Source organism: Epinephelus lanceolatus, chromosome 16, assembly GCF_041903045.1.
Source record: "Epinephelus lanceolatus isolate andai-2023 chromosome 16, ASM4190304v1, whole genome shotgun sequence".
Lineage (NCBI taxonomy): Eukaryota > Metazoa > Chordata > Actinopteri > Perciformes > Serranidae > Epinephelus > Epinephelus lanceolatus.
Window position 1 is genome coordinate 26310461 of NC_135749.1, and position 24447 is coordinate 26334907.

At 40.3% G+C, this 24447-nt stretch overlaps 2 protein-coding genes across 2 annotated transcripts; one reads left to right on the forward strand and one right to left on the reverse strand.

Moving 5' to 3' along the window:
- Nucleotides 1–1624: 1624 nt before the first annotated feature.
- On the reverse strand, nucleotides 1625–8367 carry LOC117263086 (mediator of RNA polymerase II transcription subunit 30). The gene is made up of 5 exons (XM_033636212.2): nucleotides 8194–8367; nucleotides 7551–7788; nucleotides 5106–5264; nucleotides 4521–4610; nucleotides 1625–3719 (listed from the first exon to the last, which is right to left on the reverse strand). Exons 2-5 carry the CDS (start codon nucleotides 7779–7781, stop codon nucleotides 3624–3626), a joined length of 576 nt encoding a protein of 191 aa, XP_033492103.1. The 5' UTR covers nucleotides 7782–7788; nucleotides 8194–8367; the 3' UTR covers nucleotides 1625–3623.
- A 13182-nt stretch (nucleotides 8368–21549) lies between these two features.
- On the forward strand, nucleotides 21550–23120 carry LOC117264140 (uncharacterized). Its single transcript, XM_033637971.2, has 2 exons — nucleotides 21550–21747; nucleotides 22144–23120. The coding sequence occupies exons 1-2, from the start codon at nucleotides 21688–21690 to the stop codon at nucleotides 22561–22563; spliced, it is 480 nt and encodes a 159-aa protein (XP_033493862.1). The 5' UTR covers nucleotides 21550–21687; the 3' UTR covers nucleotides 22564–23120.
- The last annotated feature ends 1327 nt before the right edge of the window (nucleotides 23121–24447 follow it).

Consider the following 24447-nt stretch of genomic DNA (forward strand, 5'->3'; position numbering starts at 1 on the left):
TCGTGGCATGATGGGGCATTAAGTTTGAATTTTTTCTTTGCCCTTACTTGGCACACACCCTCTATTCAAAGTCCAGGACATATGATACATCATGAGATACTCAAGCCTTAAGTGAGACTGACAGTAACTGGACACATTTGGGTCCTGTAACTCCACATGTACGAGGAAGACAACACGGAATAATCTCAAACCAATTTCGAGAAGAAGGAGCATCCTGGCTGCATTACCCAGGATGAGACTGTCATTTCCTTTGAAAAAGTGGAAAAGTAGAATCGTGTTGAGCGAGGAACAGGCAAAAGAAACTAGACTTACACACTGAATCAACTTTGATTGTTTTGTGGTGAGTTGCAGTGTTGGCAATATCAGCTGTAGAGATGTCTGCCTTCTCTCAACTGTAATGAAACTAGATGCCACTCAGCTTGTGGTGCTCAATGCGCCAAAAAAGAAATTTGAAAAACCTGAACAACAATGTCGCTTTTTCCAGAAATCATGACCCAGTTACTCAAGATAATCCACAGACCTTGTTGTGAGCAGTTTCATGTAGAAACTATTTTCTGTCTACTGAACAACACCCATCAACTGTATCACTGTGCAGAAGGAAGTGTGCATCTACTCATGGATGTGAGCCTCGTGACAGGACGAGATGTAAACAATGACGTCCTCATCGGTTGAGCTGTAACGTTAGCTTGCTCAGTGGTGCTATGTGAGCTAGCAGTAGAGGCCAATTCCTTCTGCACGGAGATACGGTGTGAGGGTGTCGTTCAGAGGAAGGAATTTGTCAGTTTTGATTTCTGGAAAGACACACTGCTGTTAAGTTTTTCAAAAGTATTTCTGGCACCACAAGCTGAGTTCCATCAAGTTCTGCAGTATTTAAGAGAAGGCAGACATCTCTACAAACAATATCTTTAACACTCTGCGACTCACACCGAACAATCTAGATTCGTAAATAGCACTACAGGAAAGAGAAAAAATATGTACCATGACTCAAAATCTAAAAGCTTAAACAATTTGCTCAAATCTTTTAAAATAAATTCTCTGCCGATTGACGAATTGTTTCAGTTTTACTCTGTTACCATACTACATATTAATATTTCGATACAGTTCATATATTGTAAACATACGCAGCTCATACAAACTGAGACAAACATATTTTCCTTTCCAATGGATACAGTGATAATTTGTGCCATGTACTGTAGCGTCTCACACAAGTATCATCCTGGGTTTTTATTTTCCTGGCAATCAATTTGACGGAGAGACTCTTTGGGCCGACTGAACTGGCTGTAAAATTATTCTAAATACAATTACAGCAATCAGAAGCATTACTCAATCACATGTCCTCGGGATCCAGGCTAACAGTCTGATGTAGTGTAGGAGCGCTACAGTGATGAGCTGTTGGTGTGTAAAGGAAGATGACTACAAAAGGTCAGGGTCAGAACACGCATCAGTGTGTCGGTGGATATGCCTTCATGTACTTCTACAATATCTCGATTGTGAAGGAGATCATGCATTCCCACGTCGACCCTCAGGGTTGGAAGTGAAACAATGACACACACACTTAAGTCTGAGCTGGCCTGTTTTGTATCAAGAAGCCGCACTTAAAGTATATGTCGAGAAATTTTGTTTAAAAAAAAAAGTTTATTTCATACAAAACAGAAATGACCTCAGCAGGCCTTCCTTTTGTCCCACAGTTTACAAAAATAAATTCCCAGGCAAGCAAGTCTCGACGCCCTCAGGGTAAACAGGTGTGCTGTCTAGCACTCAGGAAGCTAATCTCATTAAGCACATGCACACACACACACACACACACTTATGTACAAAGCACCTGAGATACATAGCTGCCAAGGGGCTAATTTGAATTCTGAACTCATAGTGTTTTTTTTTTTACAACTGACAGAGCATAATAAGGGCGATTGTTCTTATTGTAAACACAGTCGTCAGATCAGCTTCTGTGCTTTCTGGATGAATTACCTGCAATGAATTCGAGTCTGTCTGGTGTCGAGTCAGCACCTGAGGGCAAAACACCATGAATGCACCGTTTCAAGAAAACTTTTTGTTTTTACTGGAAGCAATACAGGTTTCAACTCATTATTTAAGCGGTACGGAAACAGGAGTCCATAACATATTCACATATACACCGTGACAAAATAACAGTTGTAGAGCACTTGGCAAAGATTAATCGGGTTGTTAGCTGCCTTTTACAAAGAGACAATGATGTTGGAGTTGGAGTCTCCCAGGTTGTTGTAGCAGTTTGTGCTTTTTTTAAGCTTTCATTAAAAGGAAATGTTGATATTCTTCAACCTGGAGCCTTTTTTTCACATGTTTTGTGTCTTAAGTGACTAGTGGAGACCGGTACTGAGAGACCGTTGGAGCTGCAGTGGCGAAACAGGCTGCAGTGTAATCCCTACAGGCAATTGTGTCCATTTACATCCACTAAATGTGCTTGTTTTTGCCACTGACAGGTTTACATTGTTTAAGTTCAGTTGTTTAAGTGTCTGACAAGATTAAGCAAAAGACCCTGCAGTGAAATGAAATGTTTTTCTTTACCTTTGGCTGATCCGTTCTGTTTGTTATTGTGTGTACCCACGTCTTGCTCAAAGAGAAGCTCTGAAATCTTGTGGACTTTTCCACACTGTTGAAATCAGCTAAACATTCAGCCATGACTTTTAAAATCTATCAGATAAATCTTTAAGACTGCAGACCTCGATGTACATCCACTGGAAGTGCTTGTTTTTTTCCACGGGAGGCTCAGATTGTTATTTTAAGCGGCAGACAGCATTATGGAAAGGACCCTGCAGAGAGATAAAATGTTTTTCAGTACCTTTCGCTGGTCTGTTTGTCATTGTGACCTGGCCTTGCTCAAGGAGAAGTCTCATTCTACAGACTCAAGAAAGGAGACTTGTTGCAAGAAAAAACATCTGTGAGAGCTGGAGAGAGGAGTGCCGGGACGAGTTTGTTGTGTTGAGTACAAAAAGCGTGGCTTAGTGTTATCAAAAAGATTTTCAATGTCACAGCTGAATATTTAGCTGACTGGGAAAAGTCTGAGAGATCTCAGAGAGAGACCGTTCCTTCACAGAACCTTGGTTACACACAACAACAAACAGACTAGTGGAAGGTCTTTTCATTTTTCTTTTGGGTCTTCTCCATAATGTTAGCAGACAATAATAAGAAGCCTGCAAGCATTTTTATGGATGTAAACTGACAGTGCACCATTGCCTATAGGGACTACATTGCAGCCTGTTCTGCTGCTGCAGCTACAGTGCTCTCTGTCAATACTAGTCCAAGTTCAAAAATAGCTGTCTCCATTAGTCAGTGTGACGAAAAAACATGAGAAAATAGGGTTCAGGTTAAACAATACAAGCTTCCCTTTAAGTCTTATCCTATCTAAATAATAGTTTCCCCTCAACAACTTCAATATAATACATAAAACAATAGTAGACGGGTGAACTGTGACTTGTAAGTTGTCAGTGATGAAGTGCCACCAAAAAGACGGTGCGCCGAAGTGAAAAGGTCCCATACTCCAAATCCAACAGACTTCCCTTATTTCACCTGGGCTTTGCCGTGACGCAGTCCGTATGTCTGTAGAGGAATGCTTCTCTTGAAAGAGAGTGCATCTACTGGAACTATCATTTCCTGAGGGTCAGCATGGCGTTGACATCCCACAGCAGGTTCCTCATCTGATCCATCAGCACCTTCATCTCCTGGTTCTTCTGACGCACCTTCTGCAGGCAAACCACAAAACACTCACTATGAACGTGATTAATAAGCGAGGTTTATTTACAAATTTACCTATTGGAGGAATTTGAGGGTAGAAAAGACACTTTTAGCTGGTTTGCTATGCTGTTAACAAAACAAACAAGCTACCCAGCCTCAGGCTAATGTTTCCAATATTTCGCCACTGGCTGCCTGGTGGCAATCTCCAAACCTGCCTGAACTCTTTACCCCGCTGGAATATTAACTGTAATGTTTACTAAAACAACACCCTGATTTTAAATTTACTTTGCACATGATGCAGTTTCTGCATTTCACCCACACCACAGAGCTGTACTCGGCCTGTGTCAGCACTGCCACCTACAGGCATTTACAGAAGACTTCAGAAGCTATATATTTTTTCTTGCTCTGTCTTCTTTTAAATGGGAACCCCACTTTCCTCGTGAATGGCAAACAGCAAAAAATAATAAACAACTATCAGCCTGAACTGCGAAGTAGCAAAGTTGTGTCCACCGAAGAAACAGTATATTGATGTTATTTAACTTGCAGCAGTGTTGGACCTTGAACTACCTTTGTTATTTTCCAAGTATCACTGAAATATATGGCAGTATGAGGGCCCATTATTACACCACCGTGGAATTACTTTGCAGCACATACTTTATTTATTCATGCATGCGACACTGCAGGAGAACGACTGCGCTGCAATCTGACAACAGTACAGAGAGGTGCAGCTGTCACTACTTCATTCACTACTCCAACAACACAGAGAACACGTGTGCATGAACTTGTGACAAAAGACAACAGGAACACACCTCAAGAACCTCTTTTCTCTCCTGGTTGACAGCAGGACTGCACGGCTCCACTTTGACAGACACCAGCTCCTCTCCTACGTACGGCAGAAGCTGAGGACACAGAATGCATCCAAATAAGTTTTTCCCCCTCAAATGATACACTAATACAATTCTGCAAATGCATTCAATGAAGGCTGAATCAAAGGACAGAAAGTTAATTTTAAGTATTGTTAAAGCATAAACTATTATTCTCAGATCTATTCAGTGTTGTCTGTGACTTTCTCCGATGTTATGTGTCCTTTTGTTTTATCACTGGCTACGTTTGCGTTTCTTTCCATCTGTACTCAGGTCTCATCTTGATTTTAATGAGATTAATGAGGAATGGCGTCCATGCCTCCAACAGAGTTTCACAGACTTGGCAATGAGCACTGAAGCTGCTGGAGGCTTGTGGGGACCTGTCTCCATGCCAAGACTCTTCATATTGGGTTTTCCTTTAATTTGTCCCCCATCTGTATGTGCTTCGTGCAATAATTATCATTTATTTCCTAAAAATAAAAGCTGAATATCTGATAAAACACATAAAACTAATAAAGGCTCCTTTCTGACCTCTGACGGCCCTTCCTGCAGGTCAGAGGTCATCTCCACACAGCGTTCGTACAGGAGTCTGAGCTTCCTGAACAGCAGGGCAAGCTGCCGTAGGTGTTCCTGGAGCTTCCCGAAGCGGTCCTGGTACATCGCCTGGCTCTGGGTCACACCATTAGGAAGCTACAATGAAGACATCACTGTTAGTTACATTTTTGGTTCACATGCATACCCAGAATTTCCCACTCTCCTTAGTTTTTATAGTGTATCCGATATAAGAGCATGTGGATGGTGATGTTTCAAGCCTGGGTAAAATGCAAAACACAAATTGAGAGTCCATGGTCCTGATGCTGCTCCTTTACTTAGAGTTTTCAGGGCTGGGGGAAAAAACTTGCTCAGTTTAATGCACAAGGACAAGCTGGGAGAGGTGAGTGATACACTGAGAAACACAGAGAGAGACAATTAGAGACACAGATCAGGTGGAGATGGAAGCATGAGTAAGAGAGATGCTGACAAGCATGCCAAGCAGATACGCCAGAAAGGAGGATGGGACAAATGCAGACTGACAGACAACAGAGGAACCCTGTGAGCTAGAAGAACAGCAGCCACTCAGTTAACATCCACACACACCTGAAAGGAAACAGTAAAGTTCAGATGGTAGGAAGTTTTCTCACTGTAACTAAACTAAAACTGTGATCTCCGAGGTGATCTTTTGACTTTTAAAGGGATAGAGCACCCAAAAATGAAAATTCAGCCATTATCTACTCACCCATATGCCGATGGAGGCCCTGGTGCAGTTTTAGAGTCCTCACATCCCTTGCAGAGATCAGCCGGGGGAACAGCTAGCACACCTAATGGCTGATGGCGCCCCAGACTAACGTCCAAGAACATAAAATTGAATCCACAAAGTATCTCCATACTGCTCATCTGTAGTGATCCAAGTGTGCTGCAGCCCCGACATAAAAAGTTGTTTCAAAAAACATCACGTGAACTCTGTTTTTAGCCTCACTGTAGCCTGTAGCTCTGACTGCTTCTCTGTGCTCCGCGTTCACATGTGTGTGCTTGCGTGAGACCAGCGAAAGCATGAGCTTTGCTCACCCGTGTTTACATCACGTGACACGTGCACCGCAGGGGGAGACAGCAGTAACCACAGAGCTAAAAGATAATTTGCACTACGGTCTTTTACGGTCTTTTTCCAAAAGACTTTGAAACTGAGGAGGAACAGCATTTCTTTGTTGAGCCGTATTTGTTTGAGCCCAAGTATACGCACAGAACTCAGGCTACTAGACGAAACAGCCACCGTAGCTCATGAGCCTCAGCCAGCCGCAGAATACCGGAGTCGAGCGCTGGAAACCTGGTGGTGTAGTTGTTTCAAATGCAAAGCAATGTCAACGGATGAGGAAAGTCTTTGCTGCTCAGACTGGGAATTGGCGATGCCTGTACTTGAGAATCTGGACATCAGTACTGACGAGACTGCTGCTCTTCAGAGACGGCGCATCACTGACCACCCTGAGCGCGCACACGTGAGCGCGGAGCACAGAGAAGCAGTCAGAGTTCTTGGACGTTAGTCTGGGGCGCCATCTGCCATTAGGTGTGCTAGCCGCTCCCCCCGCCGATCTCTGCAAGGGATGTGAGGACTCTAAAACTTCACCAGGGCCTCTGTCGGCATATGGGTGAGTAGATAATGGCTGAATTTTCATTTTTGGGTGCACTATCCCTTTAAGGTTTGATTTTTAAGTCCTGCAGGTGGTCAGAATCAGAGGTTTGAACATGTATATTTCCATGAAAACCATGCAAACTGATTCTGCTGACGAGGACCGTGTGATATGGTCAAAAGCTCCGGAACAAACATGTAACTGGACATTGAGTTGAGACTGTTTTGTCAAAAAAGAATCGAAATAAACCCTGATAAATCAATAATGACAATAAGGACTGGTCCCAGCTCTTGACAAAATATTACAAAACCTTTTTAATAACATGCAGTCCAATGCAACAGCAAGACAGCTTAACATGTCATCATACCAATAGCTCTCTGATACTTTGTCAATAAAAACTGAGGAGGTTTCACAAAGAAAAAACCCTTTGTGGGGTTGTTGTATTGGACTGCATGCACTGTAAAGATATAGGGCTGCACAGCGTGTCATTTTTTATCCTCATCACCTACTGGAGGAGTTTTTGTGTTAGCTGAAAAAGAGTATCAGTAGAAAACTACACTTTAAATTCTAAGTATCATTGTTATTTTTATTGATGCCTTTTATTTTCAGTTCAATATTCAGTTTATTCCGGCCAATACAAATAACACCAAGTAATCTATCACTATAACACTGGATCCTACAAAATCAGAAACAGTCTTGCCCTTGTTTGCGAATCCATTCATACCTTGCCAGCATCTCTCACACAGAGATGGAGGGACATTAACTGTCCATTTGAACATTATTTTTAGCAGGTTAACAGTCTGATGTCCAGTACCTGAGTAGCCCGCGTGATCTGGAAGATCTCCATAGTGCGAGTGACAATGTCCTGGACAGTCTCCTGTCCAATCCGACAGAGGAACACGGGGGAGATCTCTCTCAGAGCTCCCTGAGGGGGCATGGGCTGCTGACCGGCGGCTGAGGCAGCGCCGGGGGGCAGGTGGGGCTGCTGCTGCTGCTGAGCCGGCATCCCTGCCATCCCTGGCTTCTGAGGTAAAGACGCTGCCATCACAAGTCTGTGGGAAAGGGAAGAGACGGAGACAAAAACGTAACGTAGAGGTGATAAAGCGCCTAAACATGTTGTGACCAAACTCAACACAAACGTTAGCACATGCAAGTTCATTAGAATAACCGAAACTTTCATTATCATTTAGCATGAAGTCCTGACGATGCTACACTGCTCTACTCCATTTACTATACATTGTTACTGATAAACAAACTCCGAAAGGGCAAAACGTTTATTCCCAAACGCACGTACGTAAAAACACAAAAGAAACACAACGGTTTTATTGACGAAAGCTAATCTCAGTGGCTAAACATACTAGCCCAATACATGTAGTGTTAACAGCTCATACCGAGGCTAGCTAGTTAGCCGCTAGCTAGCTAACTAGCCGGCGACGAGTGCAAAAAAAAAACCTTACCTATATTAACTTCCTCCCAGTAAATGCTGTCCAAGTATCGCCGGCCGGCTGTAGTGATTTATAAAAACAACAAATGCCAATTTATTGTTTTAAATTAGGCATACTGAGACCTTTCCACTGATTTCTTTCAGAAAGCGCTGCACGTTTTTGTTGTCATGCGTCACTTCCTGTCACATAGGGTCACATTTCCTACCACTAGATGGAGACAGAAAACACCAACCTCACTACAGCACGACTATGTTGGAAGTGTTCAGATACTTGACACAGACGCGGGGGAAACCTTTGAAAGCCACATCTGAGTGAAAGTACAGATATCTCATCAGAAAATGAATTCAGTTGAAGTTAAAGTCACCTCTGAGAATATTATTTGAGTAAAAGCCTTAAAGTATCTAATATTTACTGTACTTTAGTAGCCTAGCAAATTTAATTCTATTAAATTAAATGTAATTAAATATCTAAAGTTAAAGTACAAGTAAATGCTGGTATGCAAAAAAGCAAATGTTCAGAATTTTTGGGATTATGAAGTCATTTCTTCTTCACATTTTATTTTATTTAAAGCTCCACTGCGACTTTGAGAGCACTTGTTTGCACTTGCCCTCATGTGTTTAACCAATGATCTAACTTTCAGGCTAGGACTACTGATTTGCCAAACCCTTTGGTTTTACTTTGTTGTAATGAAGAAACAAAAATGCTTAGGGGAAATGTATCGGAATGCAAGTGCACATTTTATTCAGGAAATGTAGTTGAGTAGAAGTGAAAGTTGACAGAAATATTTAAAAAAAAAAATCAATTAAAGTACAATATTCTACTACTAAAAAAGTGGCACTACCACAGTATGAGTATAAGTACACTAAAACCCTGCATTCAAAATGTTACTGAAGCAAAAGTACAGGAGTATTAACGTTTAACCCTACTTAAAGTACTGACGAGAATGCACCATACTAGTGTTTTATTACGGTATTACATATTTCATAATATGATTACTACATTAATGTGTAAGTTGCATTTTTTTATTTCGTAGCTAGTTGAGGTGGTGCTAATTTTAACTACTTCACAGGGTATAATGTACTCTTGGTTAATTCAGTCTTAACAATTTGTCATATTCATAACTTTATTCTGTTTCAGATATATATAATGGAAGGACAAGCCCCTGCAAGGCATGTACCACTGACAATTTGAAGAAGTGGCTGACATCAAAACAATCCAACCAGTGGCTGGCAAAGGCTGGACTGAAAGACAGCACGGAAGCACTAATCACGGCAGTAAAAGAACTGCCACTTAGTACAAGATCAATAGAAGCAGGGTCTACCACACCACAGGACCCCATGTGCAGGCTGTGCAAAGATTTTCCTGAGACAGTTCAGCGAGATGCAGGCAGGAACAGCGTACATGGAACGCCATAACCAAGTGGCTGGCGTAGTGTACAGGAACATCTGGAGTATGAGCTGGAGGTCCCAAGGTCACAATGGAAGACACCTCCTAAGGTGGTGGAGAATGACCGAGCTAAGGTCCTGTGGGACTTCCAGATCCAGACTGACAAACTTGTGATGGCTAACCAACAGGACATCTTGTTGATGGACAGACAACAGAAGAAGGCAGTGGTGATAGATGTAGCAATTACGAGCAACAGCAACATCAGGAGGAAGGAGCACGAGAAGCTTGAAAAATTCCAAGGGCTGAAAAAACATGTGGGGAATAAAGGCAACAGTGGTGCCAGTGGTGGTCCCTGCACTGGGGCTGTGACCCCCAAACTGGGAGAGTGGCTCCAGCAGATTCCAGCTACAACATCTAAGGTCTCTGTCCAGAAGAATGCAGTCCTAGGAACAGCTAAGATACTGCGCAGAACCCTCAAACTCTCATCATAAGATGTAGAAATTACATACATGAGCCTGCACTAATAGGCAATAATAACAGACACAGTTATATGAAGGTCATATGAATGAGACTTGAAGCCCAGCCAGCCCAGTAAGATTCAGTAATGGCAAATTATTTATCAGTCTTTGTGCTGACCTGCTTTCTTCATTTGTTTAATCAGTGTAGCTGACTTTATCCTGGGTTTACACAAGATCAAAGGTTGCACCCATTGTGACGGGACAGAAGCTTTCAGGAAGTACATCGTGTTTTTTCATTCAGCGTGGTTTATAGTATAAAAAGTGCTTTGTTGACATTAAAAAAACAGGTGAAATCACAGAGTAGTACCTGATAAAACTAAAAGGCTATAAAGTTTAGTTTTGAAATACATTGTTTCTATGAGTCCAAGAGAGAGAGAAAAACGTATTTGCATGTATTTTAAATTTCCTCCAAGGTCAGATTCGATCAAATTATGCAGTGTGCAAAGAAACTAGCAAGAACTGAAAAAAGAAAAATAAATTAACTCTTGCGAAACTGATTGTGAAGCTGAAAGCGGAGTTATTTTACTTTCCCCTGCTGTGTGTCACTGAAGTACGTCGTCTGTACCAACACAAACGGTCCCTCCCTTTGTTTGTGCACTATTTTCATAATGGTTGTGTGTGTTTACTGCAGAAGCTGAGCCTTAATAGTACCCTGAGGGAGATTTGTTTTACAGGGAGGCATTAAAGACAGAGGTCACAGCAACACACTGATGACAAAGAACAGCAGGGCAATTACAAGCAACACGTTCATGAGGAATTCGGCTCGGCTTATATGAACAAACCCTCGTCAGTTTATGGTTTTCTAAATGTTTCATGCTCGCCTTTTACTCTTACATCATCCATTGCTCATTGTTGCAGCAATGCACTCCAAAGTTTTGCAATTCTGAATTTTTATATGAACGTGATTGTCTTTCTGAACATCAAATGAAATGTTAACGAGACCTCTCGTCCTTCTGTCATCTTTATGGCTGAATTCCACAAACCCACCAAGGCAATAAAATATTGCTTAATGAAATCAGTGTCTTTCCTGTAACACAAAAGGGGTCAATAACATGTTTGATATCAGAGCAAGACAAGTGCCTCCAGGAATTGATTCTGAGCTAATCCTACAAACAGATATGCAGAAAAACATGTCGTAAATGAAATACGCAGTAGCACTGATGACAGTGGCATTGGGTTAATCTGAAAGAGGCATTGAAATATCTGATACCAGGAAATATGCAGCGTGATAACACTGCTGATAAAGTACAACAAAGGCTTGGCTCATAGCTACAAGAATAACCTGTTACACCGTCAAGTTTGTTTCCTTCTCTGCCCTTGAGGCTGATGATCAGAGAGAAGTCTGTTTTAAGTAGTCAGGGGATTTTGTGGGTTGCATTTGTGCACTGTATTAGTCTTGATCTTTAAATAACTTATGCCAGCAAGGTCCTGGTGAGAACTGTATAATTTATCACTTGAAGCCTCTCTGTCACACCTGTCCCTGTGTCATCTTTAACCCAGTAAAATCAAAATGAGAAGGGCTGTGTGTTTACTTTTCCTTAAAATAGATAAGTTGAAGTTTTATAGGAACATAAACTGTATTTAACAAAGGTACAAGCTGGTGCACACTGTTTGGTCAAGATTAAAACTAAGAACACCTGTATCCAGTGGAGGCCCGAGAAATCTTTCATAGGACTGGCCAGGTGTGGGGCCACTTAAAATCTTGTGGTGGCACACCAAAACCAAAAGCTATGACTGAAAGTCAGGAATTCTGTTATGCTGTTGTACATGGCAGTAGCTTAGTCCGTTGGGATTTGTTTGGATACTGGAGGGTCACTGGTTCAAGTCCCCGTATCAACTAAGTATTGAGTGTGGACTGGCAGCTGGAGAGGTGCCAATTCGCCTCCTGGGCACTGAACAAGGCACTAAACCCTGAGATGCCTCCAGAGGTGCCGTACGCTGGCTGACCCTGTGCTGCCCCCCTTGTTTAAAGCATGCGTGTGGTGTCTATGTAAGAGAGAGATACACAAAGAGGTACATTTCAGCTGCTAAGTGCCTGATTGTGTGGATTGACAAATAAAGAAAATTAAGTTGATTAGTATATAAGCTAGTTGAAAACTATGTCAGTATGGACAGTTAAGGAATCACTTACTGATACACTTTGGTTTCTTATGTTACCGTTAATATTTGGCCTACTAATTATCTGATATGCATAGACTTATACCTCCTTCGAAAATGGCCATGGCAGTTGTTCCCTCGCCAACTTTGGATCGTTGTTTAGATCCTTTCCCGGCAAGCTATGCTGACATGGTTGGTACTAGTCTGACTCCCCAGATGTAGACTCTGGCTATAAGCCTGCCATTGGGCCACAGATTTTGGCCAGCATTCTCCCTTCCTTCTGCTATTTGCATGTTCCTAGGGCGCAGCAGTTGTATCAGTGTGGCAAGGCCATGATATACGCAGATATACCACATATACCCACCTCTTCTGGGTATCTATCTATCTACCAACCTATCAGCCAAAAAGCTGTTGGAATATGTATGTATGTAGGAGAGTATACCCACTTCCTCCTTGGTAACCTACCCATCTACCTAGTAGTATACCCACCTTGTCAACTACCATTACACTACTTGCCATACCAATATGTTCTCATTATTTCATGCATGAGTGCAATGAGGCCGTCACATCATTTCGTTGTTTCCTAGAGACTGATAAGGTGCCAGTTTTGCCTCAAGTATTTTTGTACCAACACGATATCAAAAACTAAACATCACAGAGGCACATTCCACTCTGCTTGCTTCAACAGATCAGCTGCTAGTGAACAGGCAAGGTGAAATCAGACGTGCTTTATTCCTAAATTTTTAATCAGAATCATGTTCACTGAGGTGGAAAAATGAAGAAGTAAGCAGAGTGGAATTCTTGCGTTATCAGAGAAACCCTACAAGTCTTCTTTGGTGACGGGTTTCTGTGGTTACATTCCATTTTAGGGTGAATTAGATCACCTCTCCTCAGTTGACTTTCCTTTACTCGAGTTAATATGTGCTTGGTCGAAAGTAAAAAGGTAAATATGAAGAGAAAACAGATAAGTTTCTGTTTTCATCCAAATGCACTGTACAGATGCTGACCTGTAGTCTTTGCAAAAATAAGGAAAGTAGAAAATAAAATATAAATATAATATTCAGTATTACAGTAAAAACCAACTGCAGCAGGGCCAACAAACCAAGTTAATCTTTTCCACATAAGCAATTAAGTCCTGATAAGTTATCATGTTTAAAGTGTGATTCATTATAAAGTGAGATTACGCCATATTTACTTTCTAACAGACTCCTCTAGGCTGTAAAACTTCACTATCAATAAAATCATATTAACTACCTTGTTATCATTAACTCAGTGAAATTACCTTAGTTTTTCAGTTTCATCTCAGGTCAACTTAAAACTTAGTAACACAATATTTCTTGTAATATGGCACTACTGTACGATGGAGGACAGTCCCTGGTGTCCATAGCCCTCTGGCATCATTTAACTAACGTGCTTTAACCTCCAGGGTTTAACTGAGAAGTAATTTGTCTGAGGTAAAATCAGATGTAACCCAAGCTTTAGAGTAGACATGTAGTGCAATCTACTTTTGACAAAATACAGCGTAAAAGTTAAACACACAAGCCTTTGCTGACCTTTAGTTATAGCAGCCTTATCAGGTTCATTGAGGTCATACTTCTTGGATTTTATTTGCACACAACTTCCAAACAATGCAATAGGGTTTTAGCTCTTCTGGCTCGAGCCCTTAAAAATCACTGTAACTAGTCCATTAATTATCAGTAACTAAGGCTACGATCGCATGACCAACACATTGGCAGGAGTAAAGAAGAAGGTAATATAAAGAGCAAAAATCCACATAAGGAAGCAGATAGAGATGGTGGATGGATCAATCAAACACTGGGTTTTCCTCCAGGAGACCAGTGTTTGTGTCCCATGTGAAACCAAGTAAACTTGAAGTTATTTTAAGGTACATCTTCACTATGTTTCTTTTCCTTAACCTAAACTATATAACTGTACTTGGTTTACTTGCCTAGACCTAACCTTTGTAACTTTACTCGCTTAAACCTAGCCTACGTAACTTTACTTGCCTAAACCTAACCTTTGTTATTTTACTTGCCTAAACCTGACCTATGTAACTTTACGTGCCTAAACCTAGCCTAGGTAACTTTACTTGCCTAGACCTAACCAACGTACCATTACTTGCGTAAACCTATCCTACGTAACTTTACTTCCCTAAACCTAAGCTACGTAACTTTATTTGCCTAAACCTAACCTTTGTTATTTTACTTGCCTAAACCTAGCCTTCATTACTTTACTTGCCGAAACCTAACCTATGTAACTTTACTTCCCTAGACCTAACCTACGTAACTTTACTTGCCTAAACCTAACTAAGGTAACTTTACTTGCCAAATCCTAACCCCCCTAACTTTACTTGCCTAGACCTAACCTACGTAACTGTACTTGCCTAAACCTAACCTACATAACTTTACTTCCCTAAACCTAACCTACGTAACTTTACTTGCCTAAACCTAACCTACATAACTTTATTTGCCTAAACCTAGCCTTTGTTACTTTACTTGCCTAAGCTAGTAAGTACCTTTACTTTCCTATACCTTACCTATGTAACTTTACTTGCCTAAACCTAGCCTGTTACTTTACTTACCTAAACCTAACCTACGTAACTTTACTTGCCTAAACATAACCTACGTAACTTTACTTGCCTAAACCTAGTCTTTGTTACTTTACTTGCCTATGCTAGTAAGTACCTTTTCTTTCCTATTCCTTACCTATGTAACTATACTTTCCTAAGCCTAATCTGCATAACTGTACTTGCCTATACCTAACCTACAAAACTTTACTTTCCTAAAGCCAACCTGTTCAGCTTTACTTGCCTGAACCTTGCCCAACTTTACATTGAGTACATAACATGACGTTGCCATTTGTGGGATGTTAATTTGTTGGAGATCATATTAACTGTTGTTTGTGTATTTTCACAAGATCTTTTATAAATGGTTGCATGAGGAGACATTAAAAAATACCCGCTGTGGTTCAAAAACTACACTATGGGAGCTGTGAGTGAACAAAAAAGGGCCAAAAACTAAATTGAATATTTTAAATTTATTAAAATATTGATTTTAGCCACTTTAAGCCCAGCAAATTTTTTTTGGGCCATTTTGCCTTTAATGGACAAGTGTGAAGGGGGGAGAGAGAGAGAGGGGATGTCATGCAGCAAAAGGGCCACAGGCTGGATTCAGGGCTACTACTAAAAAATAAAGTTGAGCACACCCAATCCTGTTTTAAACACCAATTTGGACAATCTAGTTAAACAAGAATAAAATGTGGTAATGTAATATTCCCTGTAATGTGGCACTACTGTATGATGTGGGACAGTCCATGGTTCCCAAAACCCCTTGGCATCACATCATGAGTGTGCTGAAGTCTCCAGGGTTGGACCGGCAAGCAAAATGTAACCCTAGCTTTAAAACAGACATTCAGTATGAACTACTTTTGACAAAATACAGTGTAAGATTTACTCACAAGCCTTTCTCTGATCCCATATTTCTTATTTACATATCACATTTCTTGTCGGCTCTCTCTTAGCATTAATACTTCAGGTCAATTTGGAAATGTTCCAGAGTAGAGTGCATGCTTTTTTATGCTCCAGTGTACAATACATGATTTTTCTCTCTCCCTCCTCTCTCTGAGGACTAACAGTTATCAGTATCAGGGTTGTGGAGAGCCGGCAGGTATAAAAGGACTCACAGAGAGGTGGGGTCAGCTGTAAAGTACAGCTGAAGACCAAGATGGAGAAAACAAAGATGCTTGTCCTCTCTGTCTGTTTGACTTTCATGTTACTGGGCTGCACTGAGGTAAGGGACACTTCGGATACCTCGTGCAAAAGAGTGGATTTTGTGTCCACATCCAGAGGGCTGTGATCGCCAAACAGTTCAACCTCTCTGATGAGTGGACACTGGTTGGACAGCTGATTTATTAGATTTTCCAGCTCAAAGCACAGCTGGCTTTTGTTTTTCTGGCTTAAGTGTAGCCACAGTCAAATCAGTGAGAGGTAAATGAAGCATTTAAATGCATCTCACAGTCTAGGCAAATGGAGGTAAACAGAGGAACTGAGATTGCTTTTTTGGCACAACAAGTTTGGATTTTATCTATTTTAAAGCAAAGGATCTGTGTTGCAAACAACACTTAACGGAGAGGAATTAAATAGATGAGATAATGAGGACAAAAACAATATGTTTTTTTGACCTTGTAAACAGTGGTCATTACAAGATCATCCCATATTTCTTATTTACATATCAAATTTTCTGAACACTTTAAGGACTTCCTACTGATATTGGATTAATAGTTGTTGGTTTGTTTCTTTTTTAGTCATTTTGTGTTTAACAAAACCTTATACATGAAACAAATTGGCTCATTAAATTTAATTAGTTTACAATGTACTTAGCTGAATACACTTTTTGTACAACTCCAGTGTTATCAAACTTGTAATGTTTAATTTCATCTGTTCCACTTCTGCATAATTATGACCAGGAAATTTATTTATAGCTCCTCGGCTGCTATAATTCTGCGAAACTGAATAAATTAGACCTACTTTATTTCACTAATTCTTTCTTTTGTTGGAGGGAGCTATTTGGTGTCAGCTCCTGTTTCCAGATGAACTAGATATGACCTGTCATGAAAAATAAAGCGTAGGTCTGGACTACAGGGGAGATGACATACAACAAAGAGACAGATTTTGGCGCAGTCAGGAGACACTTGTGTTGTGGGAAGAGATGTGCTGCAGGCCTCCACCAACCAGCAGCAATATGCAAAGTGTGGTTAATATTTTCATGCTTCATGTACTCACCTGGAGCATCAGGTGCTTGACCTTTGCATGGTGTGGCTGTGAATGAATTGTCCGCAACACAGGGACACAGCAGCTTTATCTATGGCAACTGACAGCGTAATACAGGGAGGAAAACAACAGTTGAGTGAAATAGGTTCAAAAGACAGTTAAGTCCAGTGATAAGTGTGACAGGCAGGAATATAATTTATCTTACTGTTATTATAATGATGATTAGTAGTATCATCTGTACTCTGAATTCCTTTTTTAAGGTTTTAATCATTCATTTTTGTGTCTATATGGGTTTGTTCACCAAAGATACATGTTTTCACATTTAGTTATATTGGTATTTAGTCATGGAGATGGTTTGTGCAGTGAAGGAATTTACATTTTGGGCTCATGACACTAAATAAACTACATTTTGGGAAGAGTTAAATGTAGGTCAGTATCAATTTCATGTCTGTTAGCATAGTTTATCAAAGACAATTTGTGGTTTTAGGGGAAGTTACGTGCTGGAGCTATTTCTTGTTTATTTCTGGGCACAGTTACAGTGCGTAGCTTCCTTCTTGTCTTCTTGCCACAATGAGGTTGCATGGTTTGGTGTCATTGTTCCTGTTTAGGAACCAACATCAAAACCTGTGCACACTCCATATCTGGCAACCTGCACTACAGCAGAAGATGCTGCACAGAAGTGCAAAGCAGACGGAAAGAGTTTTGCATATAAAGAAGGAGCTCCAGCATAGAGCTCCCACTAAAATCACAAATTGTTGTTTTTACATTTCTGTTCATGTATGAGTTAAACATAGATGCAAGGTGTAAATTAGACAGCTTTAGAGGTGTTGATTGGTGTATTTTTTCCACTTGAGACAGTGCCGCGCCTCCAGTCTTCATGCTAAGCCTTCACTGAACACATCCTGTCTCAAAGAAATATGTAAAATGGACACAAAGTCTTAACAACGCATTGTGTGGTGGTGGGCACAAAATGTGTTAAAATTACATGCAGGCAAGACGAAAACAATGTCAGTACGTTGATGACAATCTTTTGCCATGGTGGACACACAAGTTAAGAATAAAGAGTGAGAAAATTCACGTTGGGCGGAAGGGGTGGTGGATGGGTCAAACAAATGTGGACTTTGACCATGAGACCATGAGTTTGTGTCCTGTGTGAAACCATGTAGTTATGTGGCTTTATGGACATTACGTAATGACCTTAGTACTTTACTTAGGTAGTTTACATAATTGCACAATGTACATAAGTTTACACATATGCCCCGTACGTAGTTATTTTAACCAAAACAATAACCTTTCCCAAACTTAACAAAGTATTTTTTTCTTCTTTCTTCTTTCTCTAAATGTAACCAAACTGTTAGCTTTTACAATGAAACTGCGACCATTTGTAACAGACTTTGCAAGGGCATTGTTTCCGTGTTGCCAACATGTAAGTTTAACACATTTCATGACCGCCACAACATAATGTGTTGTTAAAAGATCGTGTGCATATTTGAACCAGGACTTTTTAACCAGGAGATTGCTGTCCATGTCCCATGTGAAACCCAAAGTCAACGTAGTTATGTGACTTTCTGGACTTTGCAGTACTACCTTACATGGGTATTTTACGCAACTACGCAAAATACTTAGGTTTACAACACTTGCCAGCACATAATTTCAACACATTTTGTGTCCAACACCAGACTGTGTTGGAGTGTGACACACAGACGTGAGATTACTATTCATCCTATCTTGTCATTCTTAAAAGTAAATATATAAAAAGTGTTTCTGAAATGTTGCAGTATTCCTTTAGCAATGACCCAGTTACCCAGGACAACTTATAGAGGTCACTGAGAGTTTCAGGTTTCGCTGAACGTAACTTTATAGCCTACCAAAGAAATAGTCCCTATAATAACTGTTCACAGTGTGAGTTGTGTGGAGTAACTGGGACATTGCTGCTGCAGGTGCAAATGAGCAAGATGCCTATCTCAGGACCTGTGCAAACAAAACCTGCATGGCTAGGTAGCACTAGATTCAAATGAGGTTATATGTTGTTTTATTATAATGAACTGACCCATATTATACTTGGCACTGATTTTTTTTAAAAATAGAAAGTGACTCTGGATTGATCACATCTCTTTTGCATTGAAACTGTTGCTTTCTTTTTACAGGAGGTTCCTGTAACACCCTGTGGCTCCTGCACAAATGCAACAATGACCAGCAACAACACCAAACCAACTGGTACCACCCAACCTGCAGCGGCAACCACACCACTGCCCGGTCACACCTCTACTCATGTAACCACCAACAACCACAACAATGCAACCAAAACGCCACCTTCCACTTCCTTCACCTCAGCTGTCTCCTCACGCACCACGGCTAAAAACACTTCTTCACAGCACCCCGCAAAGTCGACGCCACCAGCTGGGACAACTCGTCCTACAACATCAGCTGCAACATCTTCCTCCTTGTTCGGGCCCTGCAGTCAACTACTGGTGCCTGCCATCTCTGTCCTGCTCTGTGGTGTATTGGGCTGAAGGTGTAAAACTAAAAAAATCACCACTCTTCAAAAGAAATATGGGATTTTTGACAGAGCCTCTTATCTAATGGCTCTTACAGTGACTCTTATATCATATTAGGGCTATGAAATGCTTTGTTTGCACTGAACTCTTTTCCGCTTTTGATCAAGACTGCTCCACACTATCTCAATAAATAATGTATAATGCAATGCTTCAGATGTGAATCACACAGTGAACATAAACAAAGGATTTGACATTTCTTTGGATGTTTTGGCAAATAAAATGATAATTGAATTGACACTGGATTCTGCAGTAAATGTATTTTATTTTTCAAAGTGAAAAACATTAGTAACTTGGAGGAAAATGGTATAGGAACAGAGCTGGGTTAGTCCTACAGACTGATGGACACGGAAGAGTTGCGGCTGCCATAACATTTGCATTTTGCTTTAATATAAGAAAAAAGGCCCATTGTATTCAAACAGCTTCACATTCAAATTCAGGCTGTTTGTCTGGAACAACCTTTGGTGGTTTTGTTTTTCCCTCATGACTCTGTTCATGCGCTCTTAGGACGTGACAGCAGTTAATGTCAGTTTATCTGTATAATCACTGCAAACTGATGGATGTGGACGTGTGTCTTAAGTTGTGGGTCGAGTAAAGCAAATGCAAGGTTGTGTATGAAAGATGATAAGCAGACCTGGCCAAAACTCTGGCAAATCTTTTTGGGATAATATATATTTCAGGTTGGAAGGATGATTTATATTCTTGGATGATTAAGTGGGGAATTTAAAAGCAATTCAATTTGAAACTAACTTACAGTTAAATATGTATCAAATTTAAAACAACAGGGAAATGGTTACGGTAGTAAGGTAATTAGCGAACTGTTTAAAGGAACAGTGTGTAAGACTTCCGGGGATTTAGTGGAATCTAGTGGTGATGATTGCAGACTGCAACCAGCTGAAACCTCTCCTAGTTAGAATTTCACCAAGGTCTTTACTGGGAGCCAAATTATCTGCAGAGGTCTCTTCCTTTTCAAAACAAACGGACCCGGTGATTATAACTGGTAAAAACACTGTATAAAGCAGCTTGATGTTACAAATCAGTGTTTGTCACGACACAGATGGGCTGCTAGCCTAGCACAACTTTCTTCTGATCCAGATGTTCAGGGCGTTTTCACCAGGTCTCCTCCTCTCTCAAACCAACAGCCCTGTTAATTAAAACCAGGGAAAACGCTCAATAAAGCAGTTTCACTCTAAAAAGTTGGTGTTTTAACAATGCTCTGGGCACAGAGGGGCTGCTAACTATGGTGGCTGGCGCAAAACATGAATGACTGTATCTAGAGCCAGTGTTTGGTTTGACCATTCTAGGCAATTGTAGAAACAAGGCAGCGCAAGGAGGACCTGTCCCTAGATATAAACGGCTCCTTCTAAGGTAATGCAAACACAATAATTTTTATGTAAAAGAAAACATACTTTTTATGTTATATCTCATTTTTGCCAATATATATATTCCTAAATCCTACACACCGGACCTTTAAGTTTGATAAATTTGTCTGTTTGAGCACCCAGAGTGTGTTTAAATGCTGTAACAGATGTATGAATCATAGCACAATTACTGAGCATTGCTGTCAGCTGTATGTTTAATTTAACTTTAGAGTAACGCATATTTTCACTGGGATAATGATCTCCAAGGCTGCTTCAAAGAGGAGCATCTCACAAGGCAATCTATATGAGGATTTCTACTTTATTTTACTTCATTCAACAAGGTGAGGCCTTGTAAAATATTACCTGTCTTTAAGTAATAACCAACGAGCATCTAATTAGATTTTATGGACAATCACAGCCACTGAAGGATAAAAATAGCTGCAGTTACTGTAAGAGGCTTAAGGCACTTTGCTGAACAAAGACAGCAGAGACAAGTATCTCTTACATCCATATCTGGACTGATTTCAATTGGCTCAGTGTGAGGTTTTGCATTTGTGGTCCATAGCCGGGGTGGAGACTGAAGCAGGGCTTCCTGAATGAATACAGGTATCAGGTGAAAAATCTGAATGCCTTATAAAAGGCCAGCCTGTGGAAAAAAACACATTTTACAAAACTCTCGGCAAGGATACACAAGTGTGTATGACCCGGCAAGACCTTGAAAAGAAAAGAAAAGACTGAATAGTCGTTAAAAACAGTGAGGCTTTAGTAAGATATCTTCAGCTGTCTGTTTGTCCTCAAGAGGAAATCATCTCTTATCCAACATGAAGTATCTTGTCCTGGGGCTGTTTTCGCTGGCTCTGCTGGGATTCGTCTGTGTGCAGGTAAAAATCCTCTTCACTGGCTACAAAGTAGATACAGTAGGAGATAAGAGTGAAAAACTACATCTAAAAGAAAAAAATCTGACTTTATACCCTCCTTTTGTTGTTATAATGATATAAAGGACTTCATTTTTACCACAAACATCTAATAAATTAATAAATCCAATAAGACTTTTATTTTATTGCAGTGAAATGTCAGTACTTTTTAATATCATGCCCTTGTATATGTCTTAATTATTGCATTTTGTCTTTGAAACCAATGCCAAAATTTCAACATTCATTTATCGAGTATTTTTTGTAATATAATAGATAATATCATGCTCCACAGTGTTATATACAAGCCATGTTATGTCATCAGTCTTTGTTTGTCTCCTCCTCTGTCCTTCACACATCACACAGTCATCCAACACACCTCCAACACAGGGAATCACATCGATGCCATACAGTGGCACCACCAATACAACCGGGCCATACAATAACACCGCCACAGGCTCCAACCCCACAGGCTCCAACCCCACTGGCTCCAACCCCACTGGCTCCAACCCCACAGGCTCCAACCCCACAGGCTCCAACTCCACAGGCTCCAACCCCACCGACTCCAACCCCACCGGCTCCAACCCCACCGGCTCCAGCTCCACAGGATCCAAACCCACAGACAGCAAACCAACAGGAAACAAACCCAGCAGTAGCCAGAGGCCAACGGCCACCCCCACTAGTGTAACCAAACCTGGCAAGACTACAAAGAACGGACAGAGCCACATCTTCACCTCTGTCAGTCTGCTGCTTGGATCATTTATTCTTCATGCACTTTGGCAATGAGCGCCCTCTGCAGGCACAGAGCTGGAGTGAGTCTGACATTACTGTTAGAATATTTCCTACAGAGGAAACATTTTCAGCTGTGTGTGTGTTAAACAAAACTGATATTGATAAATAATTAGTGAGCCACAGAGACCGAGCCAACTTATTGATCACCTAACAAATTTGACAGATCCTGAATCAGATCCTGCACTGATATGAGAGGAAAAAGCAGATACCTTTAAACCATTTTGAGTTTCAGCATGTTTGTTTGCATTTTAATAGATCGCTGCTGCCTGAGCTGTATTTTAGGCTGGCATATCCTAAATCATATTTACACTTTGTACATACTGTAGGCCTATTTATTGTCCTGTGTGAAAATGTTTATTTAATCAAATATACTATAAATATGATATGCATAAATTGTCATAGACTCGTCACACTATTATAGTTGTGTTAACCTTTGAAGCAACTGGTTTGTTTTCTGTATGTGTGTGTTAGTTAGTAATTATTGTACATTAGTATAAGTAATTGCTTATTCTGAATGTGTCCAAAATTTTAACATTGAATAAACAGAGTGAAAAATATTTTTTAAAAAATGGGTCTTCATTATTAATATGTAGCAGTTGTATTTACATTTAGTTATGTAACATATAAATAAATTTAAAACAAAAAATACATATAAAAATAGCAATAAATAAATGTAAAAAAAAAAAAAATCTATCTATAGTTTTAAATCAAAGACAGTAAAAACAAAGCTTACAAAATATGACATACCAGATCTCAGTTTCTGTTGCCATGGCACACTACAGACAGTAATCATTCGAGGTATTATGTCAAAGTTATATCTGATGAAAAAGCTCAGAAAGAAAGATTCTTTGGAAGAGGGAGGCTCCACACAAGCTTCTGTTGTGCGTTATGAGGACAATTTGATATTAATACCGAGCCAACACCCAAATATTGGACTACAGCCAAACTTTAACACCTCAACTCTTCTCATATTTGCCCTAAAATCAATTTTAGATTTCTCAGGTAGGACTAGTTTCCATATCGACTCAGTAGCAAATTTAAATTCTATTACCACACTTTGTGCAATAAGATGGCCCATTAAGTCCATGACAGAAGAACGGAATAAAAGGGGACACAAGCATGAATGATGCTCAAGTGAGTCAGCAAGTGCAGTGGCAAAGATGGTATCACTATATCACAAAAGTGTCATTCATGCCTTTGTGCTACTGCTCCCACTGGAGGCTCCAGCTGGCTGATGAACCCTATGCTATTATTAGCTTTGCTAAAGCAGAAAAAAAGTCAAATAAAAGCCTTGAGGATTTTCTGTGAATAAAGTTGTGACAGTGACCTTTATACTGAAACTTACACCGTCTCACATGATGAAATAAGGTAACCTATTTGTTTATCAGTTTGTCAATTATCCACCAGGGGGAAGGAGGAAGCATGAAGAATTGTCCCTTTATGATTCATCTAACTGCTTCAGCTTATGCATCGTAACTGCACCAATGAATGTCTAATAATAACATCAGTACAGGGAAGTGTAATACAAAAGCCTTTAGACACATTTGTTTACAGTTAAAAATTAAACCAGCTGTCAACATCAAAGCGAGGAAGTGGAATATTTCCCATTATTGTTAGCCAACAAAAAACTAGAATATATTGAATATATAATGTTTCCTAAAGTTGCCACATGTTCTAAAATTCACAGTGAGTATGAATTTGAGTTTGGGGTCAGGAAAAGGGGGGTTGGCGAAAGGGGTTTGCTTATTATAAGAATTCATCCTTCCTTATAACTGAGAGATGTCATAAAAAAACAACAACTGTGAAGCAACTCGAGTGTTCACTCACACATTTATATCTCACATGCATCTCTAAACCAACTTCCTGGATCCAGGGCCA

Coding starts and splice junctions, on each gene's coding strand:
- LOC117263086 (XM_033636212.2), bottom strand. CDS start 7,781: ATGGCAGCGTCTTTACCTCAGAAGCCAGGGATGGCAGGGATGCCGGCT. Junction 5,265..7,550: donor AGATCACGCGGGCTACTCAG/GTACTGGACATC, acceptor TCTTCATTGTAG/CTTCCTAATGGTGTGACCCA. Junction 4,611..5,105: donor TGCAGGAAGGGCCGTCAGAG/GTCAGAAAGGAG, acceptor CTGTGTCCTCAG/CTTCTGCCGTACGTAGGAGA.
- LOC117264140 (XM_033637971.2), top strand. CDS start 21,688: ATGAAGTATCTTGTCCTGGGGCTGTTTTCGCTGGCTCTGCTGGGATTC. Junction 21,748..22,143: donor TGGGATTCGTCTGTGTGCAG/GTAAAAATCCTC, acceptor CACATCACACAG/TCATCCAACACACCTCCAAC.